The sequence below is a fragment of the Lampris incognitus genome, chromosome 18 (assembly GCF_029633865.1).
Source record: "Lampris incognitus isolate fLamInc1 chromosome 18, fLamInc1.hap2, whole genome shotgun sequence".
Lineage (NCBI taxonomy): Eukaryota > Metazoa > Chordata > Actinopteri > Lampriformes > Lampridae > Lampris > Lampris incognitus.
In genome coordinates, this window is record NC_079228.1 from 41,266,464 (window position 1) to 41,290,975 (window position 24,512).

Consider the following 24,512-nt stretch of genomic DNA (forward strand, 5'->3'; position numbering starts at 1 on the left):
ACACACACCCGCATCTGGCTTCCCACCCGCAGACACGGCCAGTTGTGTCTGTAGGGACGCCAGACCAAGCCGGAGGTAACCTTTTTTTTCTCCAGAGGTATTTGCTTACAAAACAGGATGGCTAAGCTAATGCTAGCTGCCGCTAGCTGCTGCAGTGCTAAAGCGCTACGTACTAAGTACATATTGCTAACACTTTCTCAGTTATACGTTTTCACACTGCATGTTTTCAAACCATACACAAAAGTTAAGTGCCATTGAACTGTTGACATCAGCTCCACATATTTGCTTTGGGGAGTGCTGTTGTTGCTGCTGTTGTTGTTGTTGTTGTTGTGTTTTTGATCTTTCATAGTATCTTACTCTGGTGTCTTTCCAGAATGTGTCTCTCAGTTGAGTGTCGGACATGTTTATGGGTGGGCAGAGATAAACTGTGTAGCTTCTACTGTAAGATGCTGCACACACACACAACGTCCTGCACACATTACTGTGCATGCTGTACTGTAATGCAGTTTGTATGCACTCCTAGACCTTCTTTATCTAGACTGTGTTTATCTAGATGCGGTTTATCTAGACCTTCTTTATCTAGACTGTGTTTATCTAGATGCGGTTTATCTAGACCTTCTTTATCTAGACTGTGTTTATCTAGATGCGGTTTTATCTAGACCTTCTTTATCTAGACTGTGTTATCTAGATGCGGTTTATCTAGACCTTCTTTATCTAGACTGTGTTTATCTAGACTTCCATTATCTAGACTGTGTTTATCTAGACTTCCTTTATTTAGACTGTGTTTATCTAGACTCGGTTTATCTAGACTGTCTTTATCTAGAATGTGTTTATCTAGATGCGGTTTATCTAGACCTTCTTTATCTAGACTGTGTTTATCTAGATGCGGTTTATCTAGACCTTCTTTATCTAGACTGTGTTTATCTAGATACGGTTTATCTAGACATTCTTATCTAGACTGTGTTTATCTAGACTTCCTTTATCTAGACTGTGTTTATCTAGACTTCCTTTATTTAGACTGTGTTTATCTAGACTCGGTTTACCTAGACTTTCTTTATCTAGACCTTCTTTATCTAGACTCTGTTTATCTAGACTCGGTTTATCTAGACTTCCTTTATCTAGACTTTTTTTTTTTAGATCTAGACTGGGTGGTTTTTTTTATAGCGCAACATTAAAGCATCCTGAATGATATATCCCTATTGGTCAGAAACATAAACTGCGACTGTAAATGACTGTTGTGTATTATTACTCTTGTGTATGATTACTATTGTTTATTGTTACTATTGTGTATTGTTACTATTTTCAGTCACTCAACCAGCTCCCAGAAGATCATTAATTGAAGTGTTTCCAGCTGAAATACATTGTTTCTTATAACGGGACGTCCGGCTGATGCTGTTTACTGTGACGTATACTTTGAACTTGTGAGGATTTCGTGCCCTGGATAAAAAGTGGGGACTGGGTTTCGCTGTGTTCCCCCTGCTTTACGCCACTGTACACAATGACTCCTCCTGGAAAGGGGAGGAAAACTGTCCTCCATGTTGTGGAGCCGTCCCTCTCTCATCTCTGCCCCCTCCCCTCCAGCTCCTTCACGTTCCCGATCGCCCCTCTCGCTCTGCTTTTCTTCCTCTCCTCCTCCAGCCGCGTCCTCTCTCTCTCCCTCATCCAGTCTCCTCCCAGGTAGCCAGGCACGTCCTCGGGGCACCCGCGGCGCCCGGGCCTTGGGTCGAGGAGCGACAGGAAGAGGGCGCTGGCCAGCGGGGTGAAACAGGCGAACTGGGGGGCCACGCCGCGGCAGTCTTTCTGGTCCGCTTCCTCTCCCTTTGAGCAGACGACGGCGTCCTGCTCCGTCTCCTGCCGCGCTCCTGCCCACACGTCCAACACGTCGTCCGGGGCTCGGGCGCCGTCGAACCACTGGCGGTACCGTCGGTACGAGCGGTCGTCGGAGGCGGTCTGGGCCCAAGGCAGGCTGCCGGTGAGCATGGCGTAGGTGAGGATCCCCAGAGCCCAGCAGTCCGTGCTGGGCTCCACCGACACCAAAATTCTCTTTTTCTTCTTCTCCTTCTTCATCTTCTCCTCCCGCTCGCCACCGTTCCCTCCGCCGGCGTCGCTCCAGCTGTCCTGGTTTCCCCTGGCAACCTCTGCTTCAGGGGTGCAGTAAGGGGAGCTGTACCAAACCTCGGGGACCTTGGTGCCTGTGGCTTTCACCTTGGGGTAGTCAAATGCGAAAAGAAACAAAAAAGGTTGTTGTTTTATTTGTTGCTATTTAACCCACCCCCCCCTTTTCTCTCCAGTTGTACCCGGCCAATTACCCCACCCTTCCAAGCCGTCCCGGTCTCTGCTCCACCCCCTCTGCCGACCCGGGGAGGGCTGCAGACTACCACATGCCTCCTCCCATACATGTGGAGTCGCCAGCCGCTTCTTTTCACCTGACAGTGAGGAGTTTCACCAGGGGGACGTAGCACGTGGGAGGATCACGCTATTCCCCCCAGTTCCCCCTCCCTGCTGAACAGGTGCCCCGACCGACCAGAGGAGGCGCTAGTGCAGCGACCAGGACACGTACCCAGATCCGGCTTCCCACCCGCAGACACGGCCAATTGTGTCTGTAGGGACGCCCGACCAAGCCGGAGGTAATATGGGGATTCAAACCAGCGATCCCTGTGCTGGTAGGCAGCGGAATAGACCTCCACGCTACCCGGACGCCCTCGAGATGTGTGTGTCTGGGTGGGGGGGGGGTAAAAAATGCTGGTTGTGCTCAGCTGAAGGTTGTCACGCATGTGACAGGCAGCTGCAGTTCAAGAGTTGATTCTCCAAAGAAGTGTCCAAAACAACAAAGAAGAGATCATGTCTACTACACGCTGAAGTGACGAGAGAAGAAGAAATCTTTCAATTGGTTTATCAAGCAAAACATACACATATTACACATCTGCACCTATATTCCCTACATGATCTGTGTGTGTGTGTGTGTGTGTCTGTGTGTGTGTGTGTGTGCGTGGTTGTGTGTGTGTGTGTGTGTGTGTGTGTGTGTGCGTGTCTGTGTGTGTGTGTGTGCGTGGTTGTGTGGGTACCAACCATGCCAAAGTCCCCCAGTTTGACCCAGCGACAGGCTGCATCACACAGGAAGACGTTCTCCGGTTTGAGGTCCCGGTGGACGAACCCCAGAGAGTGAAGGTGGGTGAGAGCGCCACACAGCTGGGACACCACACTCTGGCACAGGTCCTCCTCCACCCCCACCTGCGGGGGGGGGGGTGTGTGAGGGAGGTGAGGGAGAAAGGGAGAGAATCATAAATGGCAAACGCTGACACGTCTAGAGGAATTGTAGCATGTAGCACTGTTCTGCTTTACGTCCCCTGGGAGGAGGAGGGGGAGGAGGAGGGGGAGGAGGAGGGGAAGGTAGAAATGAAAGAATGGAGGTTTCCCACTGTACATGTCTGCCAACTCTGTAGTAAATATTTAAATGAACATAAACAGGATCGTTAAAGTTACATTGGTCATTTTCCCCATGATTGTGAAGACACGTGATGTACTAGAGTTTCTGCGTAGCGTGGCGGTCTGTTCTGTTGCCTACCAACATGGGGATCGCCGGTTCGAGTCCCCGTGTTGCCTCCGGCTTGGTCGGGCGTCCCCGCAGACACAATCGGCCCTGTCTGCGGGTGGGAACCCGGATGTGGGTATGTGTCCTGGTCGCTGCACTAGCGCCTCCTCTGGTTGGTCAGGGGAAAGGGGGAACTGGGGGGAATAGCGTGATCCTCCCACGCGCTACGTCCCCCTGGTGAAACTCCTCACTGTCAGGCGAAAAGAAGCGGCTGGTGACTCCACGTGTAGCCCTCCCCGGGTCAGCAGAGGGGGTGGAGCAGAGACCGGGACGGCTCGGAAGAGTGGGGTAATTGGGCGGGTACGATTGGGGGGGGGAAAGGGGGAACCCCCCACCCCAAATAAATAAACATAATGCCGCCTACACTCGATGAGCGGTCTGAGTTGTGCTCGCGCCAACAGCCAGACATTAGCTGCTGGTCTGAGCTAGCTTTGCTGCTAGCAGGAGACCAGTTCTGGCGGGCCTGTCTGGTGGCTCTGCTGGCGCCATGCGGTGCTGCTTCATCTTGGTACGATTCCCAGGAAATGCCGTGGCAGCGTGGCAAACGTCACGACAACAGTTAGCATTAGCTTCTTCTGCCTGTTCGAGCGAGAGCTGCTGATTTAAACTGCCCCTGTGGTCTGACTGGATGTGCTTCCACCCGCTGTGTGACCCCCCCATCCCCCATCCCCATCCCCCAGGCCTCCCCCCCCACAGGAAAACAGCGGCTCAGTCTGCATAGTGGGTTTTCCGCTCATCCCGTGTAGGCGGCTTTAGACAGACGGCCTCTGTACCGAAGTGATCCCGACTCAGCTACACCTGCACGTTTAACACCAGCACCCGAACCCCGACGCTGTTGCACCGCCCTTCCCATATATGAAGCTACAAATCCGAAGACTACAAGCAAACTAACCACCTTTTTTATATTTTCTACCCCTGCTCATTTTTCTTTTTTGGATTTCCCCCCTTTTTTCCGACCCCGGTTGTATCCGGCCAATTGCCCCACTCTTCCCGAGCCGTCCCGGTCTCTGCTCCGCCCCCCTCTGCTGATCCGGGGAGGGCTGCAGACTACCACATGCCTCCTCCCATACATGTGGAGTCACCAGCCGCTTCTTCTCACCTGACAGTGAGGAGTTTCACCAGGGGGACGTAGGGTGTGGGAGGAGCACGCTATTCCCCCCAGCCCCCCCCCCCAAAAAACATGTGCTCGACTGACCAGAGGAGGCGCTAGTGCAGCGAGCAGGACACACACCCGCATCCAGCTTCCCACCTGCAAACACGACCAATCGTGTCTGTAGGGACGCCTGACCAAGGTGGAGGTAACACGGGGATTCGAACTGGTGATCCCCATGTTGGTAGGCAACGGAATAGACCGCCACGCCACCCGGATGCCCCTCCCCCCCCACCTCTGGTAATGTTAAGCTTATCTGGGAATGTCTGAATCATGAGTGCGTTTGGTGCTGACTCGTTCATCTTGAACGGATCGCCAAAGGTGTCAGTAGGCTGACGACGCCACAGCCCCCACAGTCGGAGCCCGAGAAGACAAATGACCCGTTTCTACAGGCGGGGCTGTCTGGAGACCCGCTGTATGACCCCGCTCTGTTACCCCGCTCCGTACCTCCGGGGTAATGACGCCGTAGAGGTCGCCGAACAGGCTGGCCTGCTGGGCAAAGACGAAGTGAGAGGGGGTGGAGTAGGCGATGCCCAGGGCCCTGGTGAGGGAGGGGTGAGTGCAGAAGGACAGGGAGAGGTTGTACTCCCGCAGGAAGGAGAGCAGCGAGGTGGAGTCACGAGGGAAGAACTTCAGCGCCATGGGGTTACCTGGAGGCAAGACAGAAAGACAGGAGGGAAGAGAGAGATACAGGAGGGGGGCAAGAAGGACGAGGAGAGGGGAGGGGGGGGCACCAAGAATAAAAAGGAAGGAAGGACACCGGAATGGAGGGAATAAGGAAACAGGAAGAGGGAGGAAGGGAGGAAGAAACGGAAACAAAAAGGATGAACACAAAAGAAAAGAAGGAAGGACAAACAGGGAAGGAAAGAAAGAAATGAAGGAAGGATAGGAAGAGAAGGAACAGAAGGAAGGAATGAAGACAAACAGGAAGAAAGAAAGAAATGAAGGAAGGATAGGAAGAGAAGGAACAGAAGGAAGGAATGAAGACAAACATGAAGAAAGAAAGAAATGAAGGAAGGATAGGAAGAGAAGGAACAGAAGGAAGGAATGAAGACAAACATGAAGAAAGAAAGAAATGAAGGAAGGATAGGAAGAGAAGGAACAGAAGGAAGGAATGAAGACAAACATGAAGAAAGAAAGAAATGAAGGAAGGATAGGAAGAGAAGGAACAGAAGGAAGGAATGAAGACAAACATGAAGAAAGAAAGAAATGAAGGAAGGATAGGAAGAGAAAGGACAGAAGGAAGGAATGAAGACAAACATGAAGAAAGGAAGAACAGAAGGAAGGATAGGAAGAGAAGGAACAGAAGGAAGGAATGAAGACAAACATGAAGAAAGGAAGAAATTAAGGAAGGATAGGAAGAGAAGGAACAGAAGGAAGGAATGAAGACAAACATGAAGAAAGAAAGAAATGAAGGAAGGATAGGAAGAGAAAGGACAGAAGGAAGGAATGAAGACAAACATGAAGAAAGAAAGAACAGAAGGAAGGATAGGAAGAGAAAGGACAGAAGGAAGGAATGAAGACAAACATGAAGAAAGAAAGAACAGAAGGAAGGATAGGAAGAGAAAGGACAGAAGGAAGGAATGAAGACAAACAGGAAGAAAGAAAGAAATGAAGGAAGGATAGGAAGAGAAGGAACAGAAGGAAGGAATGAAGACAAACATGAAGAAAGAAAGAAATGAAGGAAGGATAGGAAGAGAAGGAACAGAAGGAAGGAATGAAGACAAACATGAAGAAAGAAAGAAATTAAGGAAGGATAGGAAGAGAAAGGAACAGAAGGAAGGAATGAAGACAAACATGAAGAAAGAAAGAAATGAAGGAAGGATAGGAAGAGAAGGAACAGAAGGAAGGAATGAAGACAAACATGAAGAAAGAAAGAAATGAAGGAAGGATAGGAAGAGAAAGGACAGAAGGAAGGAATGAAGACAAACATGAAGAAAGAAAGAAATGAAGGAAGGATAGGAAGAGAAAGGACAGAAGGAAGGAATGAAGACAAACAGGAAGAAAGAAAGAAATGAAGGAAGGATAGGAAGAGAAGGAACAGAAGGAAGGAATGAAGACAAACATGAAGAAAGAAAGAAATGAAGGAAGGATAGGAAGAGAAGGAACAGAAGGAAGGAATGAAGACAAACATGAAGAAAGAAAGCTGCTGAGAATCGCTACAACTGTACAGCTGCTGCTCCTACGACCACTTTAACCTGTACTTCTACTAGCAGTACTACCACCACTGAACCAGTATACTTCTACTAGCAGTACTACCACCACTGAACCAGTGTACTTCTACTAGCAGTACTACCACCACTGAACCAGTGTACTTCTACTAGCAGTACTACCACCACTGAACCAGTGTACTTCTACTAGCAGTACTACCACCACTGAACCAGTATACTTCTACTAGCAGTACTACCACCACTGAACCAGTGTACTTCTACTAGCAGTACTACCACCACTAGTATAGTATACTTCTAGTAGCAGTACTACCACCATTGGTATAGTATACTTCCACTAGCAGTACTACCACCACTGAACCAGTGTACTTCTACTAGCAGTACTACCACCACTGATATAGTATACTTCTACTAGCAGTACTACCACCACTGAACCAGTGTACTTCTACTAGCAGTAGTACTACCACCACTGATATATTATACTTCTATTAGCAGTACTACTACCACCACTGATATAGTATATTTCTACTAGCCGTACTACCACCACTGATATAGTATACTTCTAGTAGCAGTACTACCACCACTGGTATAGTATACTTCTAGTAGCAGTACTACCACCACTAGTATAGTATACTTCTAGTAGCAGTACTACCACCACTGGTATAGTATACTTCTAGTAGCAGTACTACCACCACTGGTATAGTATACTTCTAGTAGCAGTACTACCACCACTGGTATAGTATACTTCTACTAGCCGTACTACCACAACTGATATCGTATACTTCTAGTAGCAGTACTGCCACCACAGGTATAGTATACTTCTACTAGCCGTACTACCACCACTAGTATAGTATACTTCTAGTAGCAGTACTACCACCACTAGTATAGTATACTTCTAGTAGCAGTACTACCACCACTGGTATAGTATACTTCTAGTAGCAGTACTACCACCACTGATATAGTATACTTCTATTAGCCGTACTACCACCACTGATATAGTATACTTCTAGTAGCAGTACTACCACCATTGGTATAGTATACTTCTACTAGCCGTACTACCACCACTGATATAGTATACTTCTAGTAGCAGTACTGCCACCACAGGTATAGTATACTTCTACTAGCCGTACTACCACCACTGATATAGTATACTTCTAGTAGCAGTACTACCACCACTGGTATAGTATACTTCTAGTAGCAGTACTACCACCACTGGTATAGTATACTTCTAGTAGCAGTACTACCACCACTGGTATAGTATACTTCTAGTAGCAGTACTACCACCACTGGTATAGTATACTTCTAGTAGCAGTACTACCACCACTGGTATAGTATACTTCTAGTAGCAGTACTACTACCACCACTGACATAGTGAAAGGCAGTTTATCACGACCCGGCTGGTAGTCCAGTCCTGTTTGCTGCTGTGCAGGCTGGATGTGATATTTTACTCGCTGGCTCCGGTATCTGGATTTTAAATCAAAGACAGATGATGCAGGTGTGGATTTCTTAAAACTTCTCCTCATGTACTCGGGCTTATATGTTGACTTTTCTCTTTTTTTTACTGTTACTGCACTTTTACCCTCGCTTTTCACCCTCTTGTTTTCGTATTTTGCGGTACCATTGTACCTCACCAGTTTTGTTATATTTGTCATTTCTATTTTCATAAATTTTACTTTATTTGCAGTAATTTCTTTATTCATAGGTTATTTGCTTTTGTTTGTTTGAGAAACCACTTTACAGACTACTCTTCCATTACCTCTCTTCCTGTTACCTCTCTTCCTGTTACCTCTCTTCCTGTTACCCATCTTCCATTACCTCTCTTCCTGTTACCTCTCTTCCTGTTACACATCTTCCATTACCTCTCTTCCTGTTACCCATCTTCCATTACCTCTCTTCCTGTTACCCATCTTCCATTACCTCTCTTCCTGTTACCCATCTTCCTGTTACCTCTCTTCCTGTTACCTCTCTTCCTGTTACCCATCTTCCATTACCTCTCTTCCTGTTACCCATCTTCCTGTTACCTCTCTTCCTGTTACCTCTCTTCCTGTTACCCATCTTCCATTACCTCTCTTCCTGTTACCCATCTTCCTGTTACCTCTCTTCCTGTTACCTCTCTTCCTGTTACCCATCTTCCTGTTACCCATCTTCCTGTTACCTCTCTTCCTGTTACCCATCTTCCATTACCTCTCTTCCTGTTACCCATCTTCCATTACCTCTCTTCCTGTTACCCATCTTCCATTACCTCGCTTCCTGTTACCCATCTTCCTGTTGCCTCTCTTTCTGTTACACATCTTCCATTACCTCTCTTCCTGTTACCCATCTTCCTGTTACCTCTCTTCCTGTTACACATCTTCAATTACCTCTCTTCCTGTCACCCATCTTCCTGTTACCTCTCTTTCTGTTACCCATCTTCCATTACCTCTCTTCCTGTTACCCATCTTCCTGTTACCTCTCTTCCTGTTATCTCTCTTCGTGTTACCCATCTTCCTGTTACCTCTCTTCCTGTTACCCATCTTCCATTACCTCTCTTCCTGTTACCCATCTTCCTGTTACCTCTCTTCCTGTTACCTTTCTTCCTGTTACCTCTCTTCGTGTTACCCATCTTCCTGTTACCCATCTTCCTGTTACCTCTCTTCCTGTTACCCATCTTCCATTACCTCTCTTCCTGTTACCCATCTTCCTGTTACCTCTCTTCCTGTTACCTCTCTTCGTGTTACCCAGCTTCCTATTACCCATCTTCCTGTTACCTCTCTTCCTGTTACCCATCTTCCATTACCTCTCTTCCTGTTACCCATCTTCCTGTTACCTCTCTTCCTGTTACCCATCTTCCATTACCTCTCTTCCTGTTACCTCTCTTCCTGTTACCTCTCTTCCTGTTACCTCTCTTCGTGTTACCCATCTTCCTGTTACCCATCTTCCTGTTACCTCTCTTCCTGTTACCCATCTTCCATTACCTCTCTTCCTGTTACCCATCTTCCATTACCTCGCTTCCTGTTACCCATCTTCCTGTTGCCTCTCTTTCTGTTACACATCTTCCATTACCTCTCTTCCTGTTACCCATCTTCCTGTTACCTCTCTTCCTGTTACACATCTTCCATTACCTCTCTTCCTGTTACCCATCTTCCTGTTACCTCTCTTTCTGTTACCCATCTTCCATTACCTCTCTTCCTGTTACCCATCTTCCTGTTACCTCTCTTCCTGTTACCTCTCTTCCTGTTATCTCTCTTCGTGTTACCCATCTTCCTGTTACCTCTCTTCCTGTTACCCATCTTCCATTACCTCTCTTCCTGTTACCCATCTTCCTGTTACCTCTCTTCCTGTTACCTCTCTTCGTGTTACCCAGCCTCCTATTACCCATCTTCCTGTTACCTCTCTTCCTGTTACCCATCTTCCATTACCTCTCTTCCTGTTACCCATCTTCCTGTTACCTCTCTTCCTGTTACCTCTCTTCCTGTTACCTCTCTTCCTGTTACCCATCTTCCATTACCTCTCTTCCTGTTACCCATCTTCCATTACCTCTCTTCCTGTTAACCATCTTCCTGTTGCGTCTCTTTCTGTTACACATCTTCCATTACCTCTCTTCCTGTTACCCATCTTCCTTTTACCTCTCTTCCTGTTACCCATCTTCCATTACCTCTCTTCCTGTTACCTCTCTTCCTGTTACCCATCTTCCTGTTACCCATCTTCCTGTTACCTGTCTTGCTGTTACCCATCTTCCTGTTACCTCTCTTTCTGTTACCCATCTTCCTGTTACCTCTCTTTCTGTTACCCACCTTCCTGTTACCTGTCTTCCCATTACCTGTCTTCCTGTTACCCATCTTCCATTACCTCTCTTCCTGTTACCCATCTTCCATTACCTCTCTTCCTGTTAACCATCTTCCTGTTGCGTCTCTTTCTGTTACACATCTTCCATTACCTCTCTTCCTGTTACCCATCTTCCTGTTACCTCTCTTCCTGTTACCCATCTTCCATTACCTCTCTTCCTGTTACCTCTCTTCCTGTTACCCATCTTCCTGTTACCCATCTTCCTGTTACCTGTCTTGCTGTTACCCATCTTCCTGTTACCTCTCTTTCTGTTACCCATCTTCCTGTTACCTCTCTTCCTGTTACCCATCTTCCTGTTACCCATCTTCCTGTTACCTGTCTTGCTGTTACCCATCTTCCTGTTACCTCTCTTTCTGTTACCCATCTTCCTTTTACCTCTCTTCCTGTTACCCATCTTCCATTACCTCTCTTCCTGTTACCCATCTTCCATTACCTCGCTTCCTGTTACCCATCTTCCTGTTGCCTCTCTTTCTGTTACACATCTTCCATTACCTCTCTTCCTGTTACCCATCTTCCTGTTACCTCTCTTCCTGTTACACATCTTCCATTACCTCTCTTCCTGTTACCCATCTTCCTGTTACCTCTCTTTCTGTTACCCATCTTCCATTACCTCTCTTCCTGTTACCCATCTTCCTGTTACCTCTCTTCCTGTTACCTCTCTTCCTGTTATCTCTCTTCGTGTTACCCATCTTCCTGTTACCTCTCTTCCTGTTACCCATCTTCCATTACCTCTCTTCCTGTTACCCATCTTCCTGTTACCTCTCTTCCTGTTACCTCTCTTCGTGTTACCCAGCCTCCTATTACCCATCTTCCTGTTACCTCTCTTCCTGTTACCCATCTTCCATTACCTCTCTTCCTGTTACCCATCTTCCTGTTACCTCTCTTCCTGTTACCTCTCTTCCTGTTACCTCTCTTCCTGTTACCCATCTTCCATTACCTCTCTTCCTGTTACCCATCTTCCATTACCTCTCTTCCTGTTAACCATCTTCCTGTTGCGTCTCTTTCTGTTACACATCTTCCATTACCTCTCTTCCTGTTACCCATCTTCCTTTTACCTCTCTTCCTGTTACCCATCTTCCATTACCTCTCTTCCTGTTACCTCTCTTCCTGTTACCCATCTTCCTGTTACCCATCTTCCTGTTACCTGTCTTGCTGTTACCCATCTTCCTGTTACCTCTCTTTCTGTTACCCATCTTCCTGTTACCTCTCTTTCTGTTACCCACCTTCCTGTTACCTGTCTTCCCATTACCTGTCTTCCTGTTACCCATCTTCCATTACCTCTCTTCCTGTTACCCATCTTCCATTACCTCTCTTCCTGTTAACCATCTTCCTGTTGCGTCTCTTTCTGTTACACATCTTCCATTACCTCTCTTCCTGTTACCCATCTTCCTGTTACCTCTCTTCCTGTTACCCATCTTCCATTACCTCTCTTCCTGTTACCTCTCTTCCTGTTACCCATCTTCCTGTTACCCATCTTCCTGTTACCTGTCTTGCTGTTACCCATCTTCCTGTTACCTCTCTTTCTGTTACCCATCTTCCTGTTACCTCTCTTCCTGTTACCCATCTTCCTGTTACCCATCTTCCTGTTACCTGTCTTGCTGTTACCCATCTTCCTGTTACCTCTCTTTCTGTTACCCATCTTCCTTTTACCTCTCTTCCTGTTACCCATCTTCCATTACCTCTCTTCCTGTTACCTCTCTTCCTGTTACCCATCTTCCTGTTACCCATCTTCCTGTTACCTGTCTTGCTGTTACCCATCTTCCTGTTACCTCTCTTTCTGTTACCCATCTTCCTGTTACCTCTCTTTCTGTTACCCACCTTCCTGTTACCTGTCTTCCCATTACCTGTCTTCCTGTTACCCATCTTCCATTACCTCTCTTCCTGTTACCCATCTTCCATTACCTCTCTTCCTGTTAACCATCTTCCTGTTGCGTCTCTTTCTGTTACACATCTTCCATTACCTCTCTTCCTGTTACCCATCTTCCTGTTGCGTCTCTTTCTGTTACACATCTTCCATTACCTCTCTTCCTGTTACCCATCTTCCATTACCTCTCTTCCTGTTAACCATCTTCCTGTTGCGTCTCTTTCTGTTACACATCTTCCATTACCTCTCTTCCTGTTACCCATCTTCCTGTTACCTCTCTTCCTGTTACCCATCTTCCATTACCTCTCTTCCTGTTACCTCTCTTCCTGTTACCCATCTTCCTGTTACCCATCTTCCTGTTACCTGTCTTGCTGTTACCCATCTTCCTGTTACCTCTCTTTCTGTTACCCATCTTCCTGTTACCTCTCTTCCTGTTACCCATCTTCCTGTTACCCATCTTCCTGTTACCTGTCTTGCTGTTACCCATCTTCCTGTTACCTCTCTTTCTGTTACCCATCTTCCTGTTACCTCTCTTTCTGTTACCCACCTTCCTGTTACCTGTCTTCCCATTACCTGTCTTCCTGTTACCCATCTTCCATTACCTCTCTTCCTGTTAACCATCTTCCTGTTGCGTCTCTTTCTGTTACACATCTTCCATTACCTCTCTTCCTGTTACCCATCTTCCTGTTACCTCTCTTCCTGTTACCCATCTTCCATTACCTCTCTTCCTGTTACCTCTCTTCCTGTTACCCATCTTCCTGTTACCCATCTTCCTGTTACCCATCTTCCTGTTACCCATCTTCCTGTTACCTCTCTTTCTGTTACCCATCTTCCTGTTACCTCTCTTCCTGTTACCCATCTTCTTGTTACCTGTCTTCCCATTACCTGTCTTGCTGTTACCTGTCTTGCTGTTACCTGTCCATCTATTTCCTGTCTTGCTGTTACCTGTCTTGCTATTAACTGGTTTGCTGTTACCTGTCTTCCTGTGTACAGCCAGCATCACTTTGCCATATGACCCCTCTCCCAGGAGCTTGACGACCTGGAAGTGCTGTGAGGTGTCCAGTGATGCCAGCGACTGGGCCGTCAGGTGACACATCTCGTCCAGCAGCTTTGTGGCAGCCTGCAGGAAGGACACATCAGGTAGACGACACATCAGGCAGACGACACATCAGGTAGACGACACATCAGGCAGACGACACATCACCGGTGTTGTGCTAAAGACCGTTTCCCTGTCAAACCTGCAGCAGGAGGGCCGTGGTTTGGGCTTTGCTTTAGAGGAAACTTAATTGAGTAGACATTCATTTGGGCACCGAGGGACACCTTCCCCTAATTCTTCTCTCTGTCCCTTTATACATGTGTGTCAGCAGGTGGACAGAAGAGGTCTAGAAGTGCTGATAATCTTTACTTTTCACATTTTCAAACATTTTTCAAACATAAAGAATATTTTGAGCTGTTTCTCTCAGTCCATCGTAAGTATTACATAGTAATAATAATAATAATAATTATTAGTATTATAAATCAGTAGGACTGTAGACTGCCTCAGTAAGGGAATCTGAATGCAGTGGTTTTTGTTTCATAAATGGCGAACAGTTTCAGAACACTCCTCTCTACATGTGCCCCTCTATTAGAGCGCCTGAACAGTGACGGCAGGCCACAGTGGCTGGCTAGCGTCAGTACGAACTGCCCCTGGGCGTCACCCTCAACCCTGGCCACTGGACGTAAAGCCCCAGCATTCACGACACACTGTAAAATATGAAACAACACCATCGTTAATGGTGAAATCGCATTCAGAATCGGATATAATGGCCAATCCTGTTTCCGCATACAAGCAATTTGATCCTCCGTTAACCTCACATGGATCATCACTAGACTACACACGATACACACGATACACAACACACACAACACACACAACACACAGCAGCAGCGAGCCTGTAAGGGGGTTCAACAGTAATAATAAAGGTCGGTAGGGATTTGGCAGGACTATCAATTAAGTATTAATTGAGTATTGGACTGATGATTAAATGTTGCACTGTTGGGGTATCCGGGTGGTGTGACAGTCTAGTCCATTGCCTACCAAAGCGGGGATCGCTGGTTCGAATCCCCGTGTTACCTCCGGCTTGGTTGGGCGTCCCTACAGACACAACTGGCCGTGTCTGTGGGTGGGAAGCCGGATGTGGGTATGTGTCCTGGTCGCTGCATTAGCGCCTCCTCTGGTCGGTCGGGGCGCCTGTTCTGGGGGGAGGGGGAACTGGGGGGGAATAGCGTGATCCTCCCACGTGCTACGTCCCCCTGGTGAAACTCCTCACTGTCAGGTGAGAAGAAGCGGCTGGTGACTCCACATGTATGGGAGGAGGCATGTGGTAGTCTGCAGCCCTCCCCGGGTCGGCAGAGGGGGCGGAGCAGAGACCGGGACGGCCCAGAGAGCGGGGTGATTGGCTGGGTACAACTGGGGAGAAAAAGGAGGGAGGGGAAATTGCACTATTGCACAATCACATAAACACACACTTGGCTATGCGTACAGAAATGGATATAAACATATCCATCCATCCATCCATCCATCCATCCATCCATCCATCCATCCATCCATCCATCCATCCATCCATCCATCCAGCCATCCAAACCGCTTCTCCTGCTCTCAGGGTCGTGGGGATGCTGGAGCCTATCCCAGCAGTCACTGTGTGGCAGGCGTGGAGACACCCTGGATAGGCTGCCAGGCCATCACAGGGCTAAATAATCACTAAATAATATGGCTAAATAAATAAATAGATAAATAGATAGATAGATATATATGTAAGTATATGTATATATTATAAATGTAAATGAATATATATATAAATAGGTAGTTTTATATAATAAATATATTGATAAAAAGGTCCAATGTTGACATAGGCTCCATTCTGAGTAAGGTGTGGGCCTCCTCGTGGGAGTCTTCACTGCCCGTAAAGCAGGAGGGGTCAGAGGGGCGCCTCCATGGGCGTCAATGCCCGCGGGCCTCTGGGGCTGGACGGCGGCTGTTTTTGTCATGGCGTTGTTGGCAACGCTGATCCGAGGGTATAAACATATCTGTTAATAGCTGCATGAAATCCTGGGGGGCTGGGGGTTGGGGGGGGGGGTCAAATCACACACACTCGCATACAGACGTAAATGCCAACACACAGACACACACACACACACACACACACACACACAGACACACACACTCTCTCTGCTTCAATAAGATCTTTAATTTAGCTCGTGGAATGTTTGTCTTTCCATCCTGGCTGCCCCCCCCCCCCCCCCACACACACACACACACGGACACACACACAGGTCTTCTGTACACCGATACACAAAACACATCCAAACATTTGTTCACACTGAACAAGCGAGGCTTGCATGGTTCCTGCTGCAGCCCGCGGGTGAGCTGTTTTGGTGGATACCTGAAAACTGGGACACACATGTCGCATCTTCGTCTGACACAGTGAACTTGTTTTGCCCTCCTTTTTCTCCCCAATTGTACCCGGCCAATTACCCCGCTCTTCTGAGCCGTCCTGGTCTCTGGGCCGTCCCGGTCTCTGCTCCACCCCCTCTGCTGATCCGGGGAGGGCTGCAGACTACCACATGCCTCCTCCCATACATGTGGAGTCGCCAGCCACTTCTTCTCACCTGACAGTGAGGAGTTTCACCAGGGGGAGGTAGCACGTGGGAGGATCACGCTATTCCCCCCAGTTCCCCCTCCCCCCTGAACAGGTGCCCCGACCGACCAGAGGAGGCGCTAGTGCAGCGACCAGGACACATACCCACATCCGGCTTCCCACCCGCAGACACGGCCAATTGTGTCTGTAGGGACGCCCGACCAAGCTGGAGGTAACACGGGGATTCGAACCGGCGATCCCCGGGTTGGTAGGTAACAGAATAGACCGCTATGCTACCTGGACACCTGGTTTTTGTTTGCTGTGCAGAGGAGGAGGTATGGAGGCAACAGACTCCTATGTGGCATGATGTAAATATCCTTTGACAGGGACATTTTAAATGGCTGCCACCCCAAACTACATACTATGTAGGAGTCCAGACTCAGTCCGGTTTGGTTAGACCAAGAAACGCAGCCTGGTCTGCTGCTTCCCTTGGGCCCAGGGACCACGGCCCTGCCTGCAGCTGCGGTCTGACAGGACGCGGAAGTGGGGCAGGCTAAGCTAACTGCTAGCCCATGCAGACCAGCAGCTCCCACAGGCATCCTGGTGTTCGCTGTCTCAGACAGTGAAATCTTTTTTTTGTAATTTGGATATGTGTGATTGTGTTTTTTTGTAGTTTGGATATTTGTGTTTTTGTTATTTTGTAGTTTGGATATGTGTGTTTTTGTTTTTTTGTAGTTTGGATATGTGTGTTTTTATTTTTTTGTAGTTTGGATATGTGTGTTTTTGTTTTTTTGTAATTTGGATATGTATGTTTTTGTTTTTTTGTAGTTTGGATATGTGTGTTTTTGTGTTTTTGTGGTTTGGATATGTGTGTTTTTGTTTTTTTGTAGTTTGGATATGTGTGATTGTGTTTTTTTGTAGTTTGGATATGTGTGTTTGTGTTTTTTTGTAGTTTGGATATGTGTGTTTTTGTTTTTTTGTAGTTTGGATATGTGTTTTTTGTTTTTTGTAGTTTGGATATGTGTGTTTTTGTTTTTTTGTAATTTGGATATGTGTGATTGTGTTTTTTTGTAGTTTGGATATGTGTGTTTTTGTTTTTTGTAGTTTGGGTATGTGTGTTTTTGTTTTTTTGTAGTTTGGATATGTGTGTTTGTGTTTTTTTGTAGTGTGGATATGTGTGTTTTTGTTTTTTTGTAGTTTGGATATGTGTGTTTTTATTTTGTTGTAGTTTGGATATGTGTGTTTTTGTTTTTTTGTAATTTGGATATGTGTGTTTTTGTTTTTTGTAATTTGGATATGTGTGTTTTTGTTTTTTGGTAGTTTGGATATGTGTGTTTTTGTTATTTTGTAGTTTGGATATGTGTGTTTTTGTTTTTTGTAGTTTGGATATGTCTGTTTTTGTTTTTTTGTAGTTTTGATATGTGTGTTTTTGTTTTTTTGTAATTTGGATATGTATGTTTTTGTTTTTTTGTAGTTTGGATATGTGTGTTTTTGTGTTTTTGTGGTTTGGATATGTGTGTTTTTGTTTTTTGTAGTTTGGATATGTGTGTTTTTGTTTTTTGTGGTTTGGATATGTGTGTTTTTGTTTTTTTGTAGTTTGGATATGTGTGTTTGTGTTTTTTGTAGTTTGGATATGTGTGTTTTTGTTTTTTGTAGTTTGGATATGTGTGGTTCCTGGTTGATGGTTGATGGTTCCTGGTGGCTGGTTCCTGGTTCCTGGTCCCTGGTTCCTGGTCGCTGGTTCCTGGTTCCTGGTGGCTGGTCCCTGGTTCCTGGTTTCTGGTTCCTGGTTGCTGGTTCCTGGTCGCTGGCTGCTGGTTCCTGGTTGCTGGTTCCTGGTTGCTGGTCCCTGGTTCCTGGTTGATGGTTCCTGGTTCCTGGTAGCTGGTTCCTTGCTTCCTGGTCGCTGGTTCCTGGTTGCTGGTTCCTGGTTGCTGGTCCCTGGTTCCTGGTTGATGGTTGCTGGTTCCTGGTTGCTTGCTTGATGGTTCCTGGTTGCTGGTTGCTGGTTCCTGGTTCCTGGTTCCTGGTGGCTGGTTCCTGGTTGCTGGTTGCTGGTTCCTGGTTGCTGGTTGCTGGTTCCTGGTGGCTGGTTCCTGGTTGATGGTTGCTGGTTCCTGGTCGCTGGTTCCTGGTTGCTGGTTCCTGGTTCCTGGTCGCTGGTTCCTGGTTGATGGTTGCTGGTTCCTGGTCCCTGGTTCCTGGTTCCTGGTGGCTGGTTCCTGGTTGCTGGTTGCTGGTTGCTGGTTCCTGGCCTACCCGATGTAGGAACAGCTGAACAGGGTGACTGAGAGTCTTTGCTCCAGTCTTTCCTAACCTAACCTTGCCAGTCGGCTCTTCTACACCCCCAGCTGACTCCTGCTCGGCTGGAACAGGGGGACTGTCTGAAGTCTTCCAGAGGTTTCCTCTCAGGTTCGGTGCATCAGCACCACCGGCCACCAGATGTGGTGCGAGGCGAGACCTGGGTGCAGTAAGTGCAGAGGTCTCCGTCATGGCCCGGCAGGTGTAGCGGGGCCACCTTTGCATCGTGCTTTGCATTAATTCAAATCCCCCCAACATCTTAAGGGCAAAACCACGCCGGGCAGGATCCAGCCGGTGCAGAGGAACCCGCTGGATTCTGCTCAGGGGTTCGAGTCGCACGTTTTCAGCAGCACTAACTGAACATTGTTAAACAAACAGCGGGAGTTTGAGAGCTTGGACTTCGGTCCGTTATCGCACGTCAGTGTTTACCTGTGGAGGGCGGGGGTGGGGGTGGGGGGCGGGGGTGGGGGGGGATAAAACTCACATTTCAGCTGCTGGTGTAAACTGACCCCAAATAGAGTGGCATAACTGGACGGGGGATTTGAAGGATAAAAGTGTTTGTGGGGGGGGGGTTAGTGTGTGGGGGGGGGGGGGTTGGTGTGTGTGGGGGGGTGGGGGTTAGTGTGTGTGGGGGGGGGTTAGTGTGTGTGGGGGGGTATTCAGTGAGCAGCATAGCTTAAGGGGTTCGAAGTCGACGGGGTTTAGGAGGCAGTATAGAGGGAGGACACTCGTCTGTCACAGTGTGAGACGGCCCGCTGTCCCCCTCACAGGGACAACAAGCCTACCAGCAACGTTATGCAACACAGACTGTGTGTGTGTGTGTGTGTGTCTCTGTGTGTGTCTGTGTGTGTCTGTGTGTGTGTCTGTGTCTGTGTGTGTTCGTTCATCTGATAGATTTAGTTTGAGCCAGCACTGGATATGGGCCTCTGTGGCTTAGAGGTACCACAGTTATGAATGACAGGATGTTCTGTATGAGAATGTGTGTGTATGTGTGTTTGTGTGTGTGTGTGTGTGTGTGTTTGTGTGTGTGTGTATCAGACCCCACATCACAATCACAGTCTGGTTCATTTGCCATACCAGGGATATGAGTCCTCTATCACCTTTCTCTCTGTCTTATATCTTTACTGTATACAATACAATACAATATCACATAATATCACATAATATAACATAATATAATACAACATAATATATAATATCACATAATATAATATAATATCACATAATATAATATAATATAATATATAATATCACATAATATAATATTTCAGCAATCTGTGTATGGGCGTCCAGGTGGCGTGGCGGTCTATTCCGTTGTCTAGTAACACGGGGATCGCCGGTTCGAATCCCCGTGTTACCTCCGGCTTGGTCGGGCGTCCCTACAGACACAACTGGCCGTGTCTGCAGGAGGGAAGCCGGATGTGGGTATGTGTCCTGGTCGCTGCACTAGCGCCTCCTCTGGCCGGTCGGGGCGCCTGTTCGGGGGGGGGGGAACTGGGGGGAATAGCGTGATCCTCCCACGCGCTACGTCCCCCTGGTGAAACTCCTTGCTGTCAGGTGAAAAGAAGTGGCTGGCGACTCCACATGTATGGGAGGAGGCATGTGGTAGTCTGCAGCCCTCCCCGGATCGGCCGGATACAATTGGGAGAAAAAGACCCCTGCCCCCCCCCCAAAAAACAGAAAAAAAGAAATCTGTGTATATAAAATGTGGAATTTTATTTAAATGGAAAGTAGATCAAATCATAAAGTTTTAACAGGAATAAGAGTGTTCAGAGGAAGGCGGGGGGGGGGGAGTAAACAGGAAGTATAAGTGTTGAGAGGAAGGTGGGGGGAGTAAACAGGAAGTATAAGTGTTCAGAGGAAGGTGGGGGGAGTAAACAGGAAGTATAAGTGTTCAGAGGAAGGTGGGGGGAGTAAACAGGAAGCATAAGTGTTCAGAGGAAGGCGAGGGGGGGAGTAAACAGGAAGTATAAGTGTTCAGAGGAAGGTGGGGGGAGTAAACAGGAAGTATAAGTGTTCAGAGGAAGGCGAGGGGGGGAGTAAACAGGAAGCATAAGTGTTCAGAGGAAGGTGGGGGGAGTAAACAGGAAGTATAAGTGTTCAGAGGAAGGCGAGGGGGGGAGTAAACAGGAAGTATAAGTGTTCAGAGGAAGGCAAGGGGGGGAGTAAACAGGAAGTATAAGTGTCCAGAGGAAGGTGGGGGGAGTAAACAGGAAGTATAAGTTTTCAGAGGAAGGTGGGGGGAGTAAACAGGAAGTATAAGTGTTCAGAGGAAGGCGGGGGGGGAGTAAACAGGAAGTATAAGTGTTCAGAGGAAGGTGGGGGGAGTAAACAGGAAGTTTAAGTGTTCAGAGGAAGGTGGGGGGAGTAAACAGGAAGTATAAGTTTTCAGAGGAAGGTGGGGGGAGTAAACAGGAAGTATAAGTGTTCAGAGGAAGGCGAGGGGGGGAGTAAACAGGAAGTATAAGTGTTCAGAGGAAGGTGGGGGGGTAAACAGGAAGTATAAGTGTTCAGAGGAAGGCGAGGGGGGGAGTAAACAGGAAGCATAAGTGTTCAGAGGAAGGCGGGGGGGGGTAAACAGGAAGTATAAGTGTTGAGAGGAAGGTGGGGGGAGTAAACAGGAAGTATAAGTGTTCAGAGGAAGGTGGGGGGAGTAAACAGGAAGTATAAGTGTTCAGAGGAAGGCGAGGGGGGGAGTAAACAGGAAGCATAAGTGTTCAGAGGAAGGTGGGGGGAGTAAACAGGAAGTATAAGTGTTCAGAGGAAGGCGAGGGGGGGAGTAAACAGGAAGTATAAGTGTTCAGAGGAAGGCGAGGGGGGGAGTAAACAGGAAGTATAAGTGTTCAGAGGAAGGTGGGGGGAGTAAACAGGAAGTATAAGTGTTCAGAGGAAGGCGGGGGGGGTAAACAGGAAGTATAAGTGTTGAGAGGAAGGTGGGGGGAGTAAACAGGAAGTATAAGTGTTCAGAGGAAGGTGGGGGGAGTAAACAGGAAGTATAAGTGTTCAGAGGAAGGTGGGGGGAGTAAACAGGAAGTATAAGTGTTCAGAGGAAGGCGAGGGGGGGAGTAAACAGGAAGTATAAGTGTTCAGAGGAAGGTGAGGGGGGGAGTAAACAGGAAGTATAAGTGTTCAGAGGAAGGTGGGGGGAGTAAACAGGATGTATAAGTGTTCAGAGGAAGGTGGGGGGAGTAAACAGGATGTATAAGTGTTCAGAGGAAGGTGGGGGGAGTAAACAGGAAGTATAAGTGTTCAGAGGAAGGCGGGGGGGGGTAAACAGGAAGTATAAGTGTTGAGAGGAAGGTGGGGGGAGTAAACAGGAAGTATAAGTGTTCAGAGGAAGGTGGGGGGAGTAAACAGGAAGTATAAGTGTTCAGAGGAAGGTGGGGGGAGTAAACAGGAAGTATAAGTGTTCAGAGGAAGGCGAGGGGGGGAGTAAACAGGAAGTATAAGTGTTCAGAGGAAGGTGAGGGGGGGAGTAAACAGGAAGTATAAGTGTTCAGAGGAAGGTGGGGGGAGTAAACAGGATGTATAAGTGTTCAGAGGAAGGTGGGGGGAGTAAACAGGATGTATAAGTGTTCAGAGGAAGGTGGGGGGAGTAAACAGGAAGTATAAGTGTTCAGAGGAAGGCGGGGGGGGGTAAACAGGAAGTATAAGTGTTGAGAGGAAGGTGGGGGGAGTAAACAGGAAGTATAAGTGTTCAGAGGAAGGTGGGGGGAGTAAACAGGAAGTATAAGTGTTCAGAGGAAGGCGAGGGGGGGAGTAAACAGGAAGTATAAGTGTTCAGAGGAAGGTGAGGGGGGGAGTAAACAGGAAGTATAAGTGTTCAGAGGAAGGTGGGGGGAGTAAACAGGATGTATAAGTGTTCAGAGGAAGGTGGGGGGAGTAAACAGGATGTATAAGTGTTCAGAGGAAGGCGAGGGGGGGAGTAAACAGGAAGTATAAGTGCTGACACGTCGAAGAACGATGCTGACCAGGAAGGACGTGGACACGCGGAGGAAACAGACCCAGGACAGGGACTAGACGGGTGCTGGACTGTGTTGGTTGGTTGGTTGTGTCGGTGTGGGGGTCGGTGTGGGGGTCGGTGTGGGGGTCGGTGTGGGGGTCGGTGTGGGGGAGAGATGCCGGGGTTTTTATGGGGGCCTCTGTTTCACATAGATTATTCACAAGACCTGCACACGACCTTCCAGTGCACACAGCACAGCATCCACGTCTTCCCACCCTGCACACTTCAGCCCCCCCCCCCCCTGACCAGCCGGTGTGCTGCCCTCTTGCTGCCTGTTCAGCTCTTATTATTACAACAGTTATTATCTATCATATTGTCATATTCAGCTCTTATTATTACAACAGTTATTATTTATCATATTGTCATATTCAGCTCTTATTATTACAACAGGTATTATCTATCATATTATCATATTCAGCTCTTATTATTACAACAGGTATTATTTATCATATTGTCATATTCAGCTCTTATTGTATTTATTATCTAGCATACTATCATATTCAGCTCTTATTATTATCTATCATATCACATTCAGCTCTTATTATATTTATTATCTATCATATCATTCAGTTCTTATTATAATATTTATTAACTATCATATCATATTCAGCTGTTATTATATTTATCTATCATATTGTCATATTCTGCTCTTATTATAACATTTATTATCTATCATATCCTATTCAGCTCTTATTATTATAACCATTTATTATCTATCATATTGTCATATTCAGCTCTTACTATAAGATTTATTATCTATCATATTCTATTCAGCTCTTATTATTATAACATTTATTATCTATCATATCCTATTTAACTCTTATTATAATATGTATTATCTATCATATTGTCATATTCAGCTCTTATTATAATATTTATTATCTATCATATTGTCATATTCAGCTCTTATTATAATATTTATTATCTATCATATTCAGCTCTTATTATAATATCTATTATCTATCATATTGTCATATTCAGCTCTTATTATAATATTTATTATCTATCATATTGTCATATTCAGCTCTTATTATAATATTTATTATCTATCATATTGTCATATTCAGCTCTTATTATAATATTTATTATCTATCATATTCAGCTCTTATTATAATATCTATTATCTATCATATTGTCATATTCCGCTCTTATTATAATATTTATTATCTATCATATTGTCATATTAAGCTCTTATAATATTTATTATCTATCATATTCAGCTCTTATTATAATATCTATTATCTATCATATTATCATATTCAGCTCTTATTATTATAATATGTATTATCTGTCATATTCAGCTCTTATAAAATTTATCATCTATCATATTATCATATTCAGCTCTTATTATGATATTTATTATGTATCATATTCAGCTCTTATTATTATATTTATCATCTATCATATTGTCATATTCAGCTCTTATTATAATAATATCTATCTGCAAAAAGTTGTACATGCTCTTATCTATTCTCGGCCTGACTATTGTAATGCACTTTGTTCTGGTATCAGCAAAGGCTCCCTCCACCGTCTGCAGTACCCTTCTTTTTATGAATATATTCATAATATTTACAAATACATATATTTATGTAATATATTTGCTCTTACTTGTGTGGTCTTACTATTGTGTTTGCCTTGTCTGGTTTTCTTTTTATGGGGAAGCAATTTGTGGCATTGTTTTAGAAAAGTGCTATGTGAATGAAATTATTATTATTTTTATATTATCATATTCAGCTCTTATTATGATATTTATTATCTATCATATCTTATTCAGCTCTTATTATAATATGTATTATCTATCATATTGTCATATTCAGCTCTTATAATATTTATTATCTATCATATTCAGCTCTTATTATAATATTTATTATCTATCATATTATCATATTCAGCTGTTATTATATTTATTATCTATCATATTCAGCTCTTATTATAATATTTATTTATCATATTCAGCTCTTATTATAATATTTATTATCTATCTTATTCAGC

At 46.0% G+C, this 24,512-nt stretch overlaps 1 protein-coding gene across 1 annotated transcript in view; it reads right to left on the reverse strand.

The window, feature by feature from the left end:
• Window positions 1–1,101: 1,101 nt before the first annotated feature.
• LOC130129052 (serine/threonine-protein kinase SBK1-like) overlaps window positions 1,102–24,512 on the reverse strand; it is a 24,785-nt gene continuing 1,374 nt past the window's right edge. Inside the window, exons 2-5 of the mRNA XM_056298848.1 lie at window positions 13,575–13,719; window positions 5,190–5,392; window positions 3,070–3,231; window positions 1,102–2,205 (exon numbers count right to left, since the gene is read on the reverse strand). Coding sequence (XP_056154823.1) covers window positions 1,558–2,205; window positions 3,070–3,231; window positions 5,190–5,392; window positions 13,575–13,719 — 1,158 coding nt within the window. The 3' untranslated portion in view covers window positions 1,102–1,557. The remainder of the gene's footprint in view (window positions 2,206–3,069; window positions 3,232–5,189; window positions 5,393–13,574; window positions 13,720–24,512) is intronic.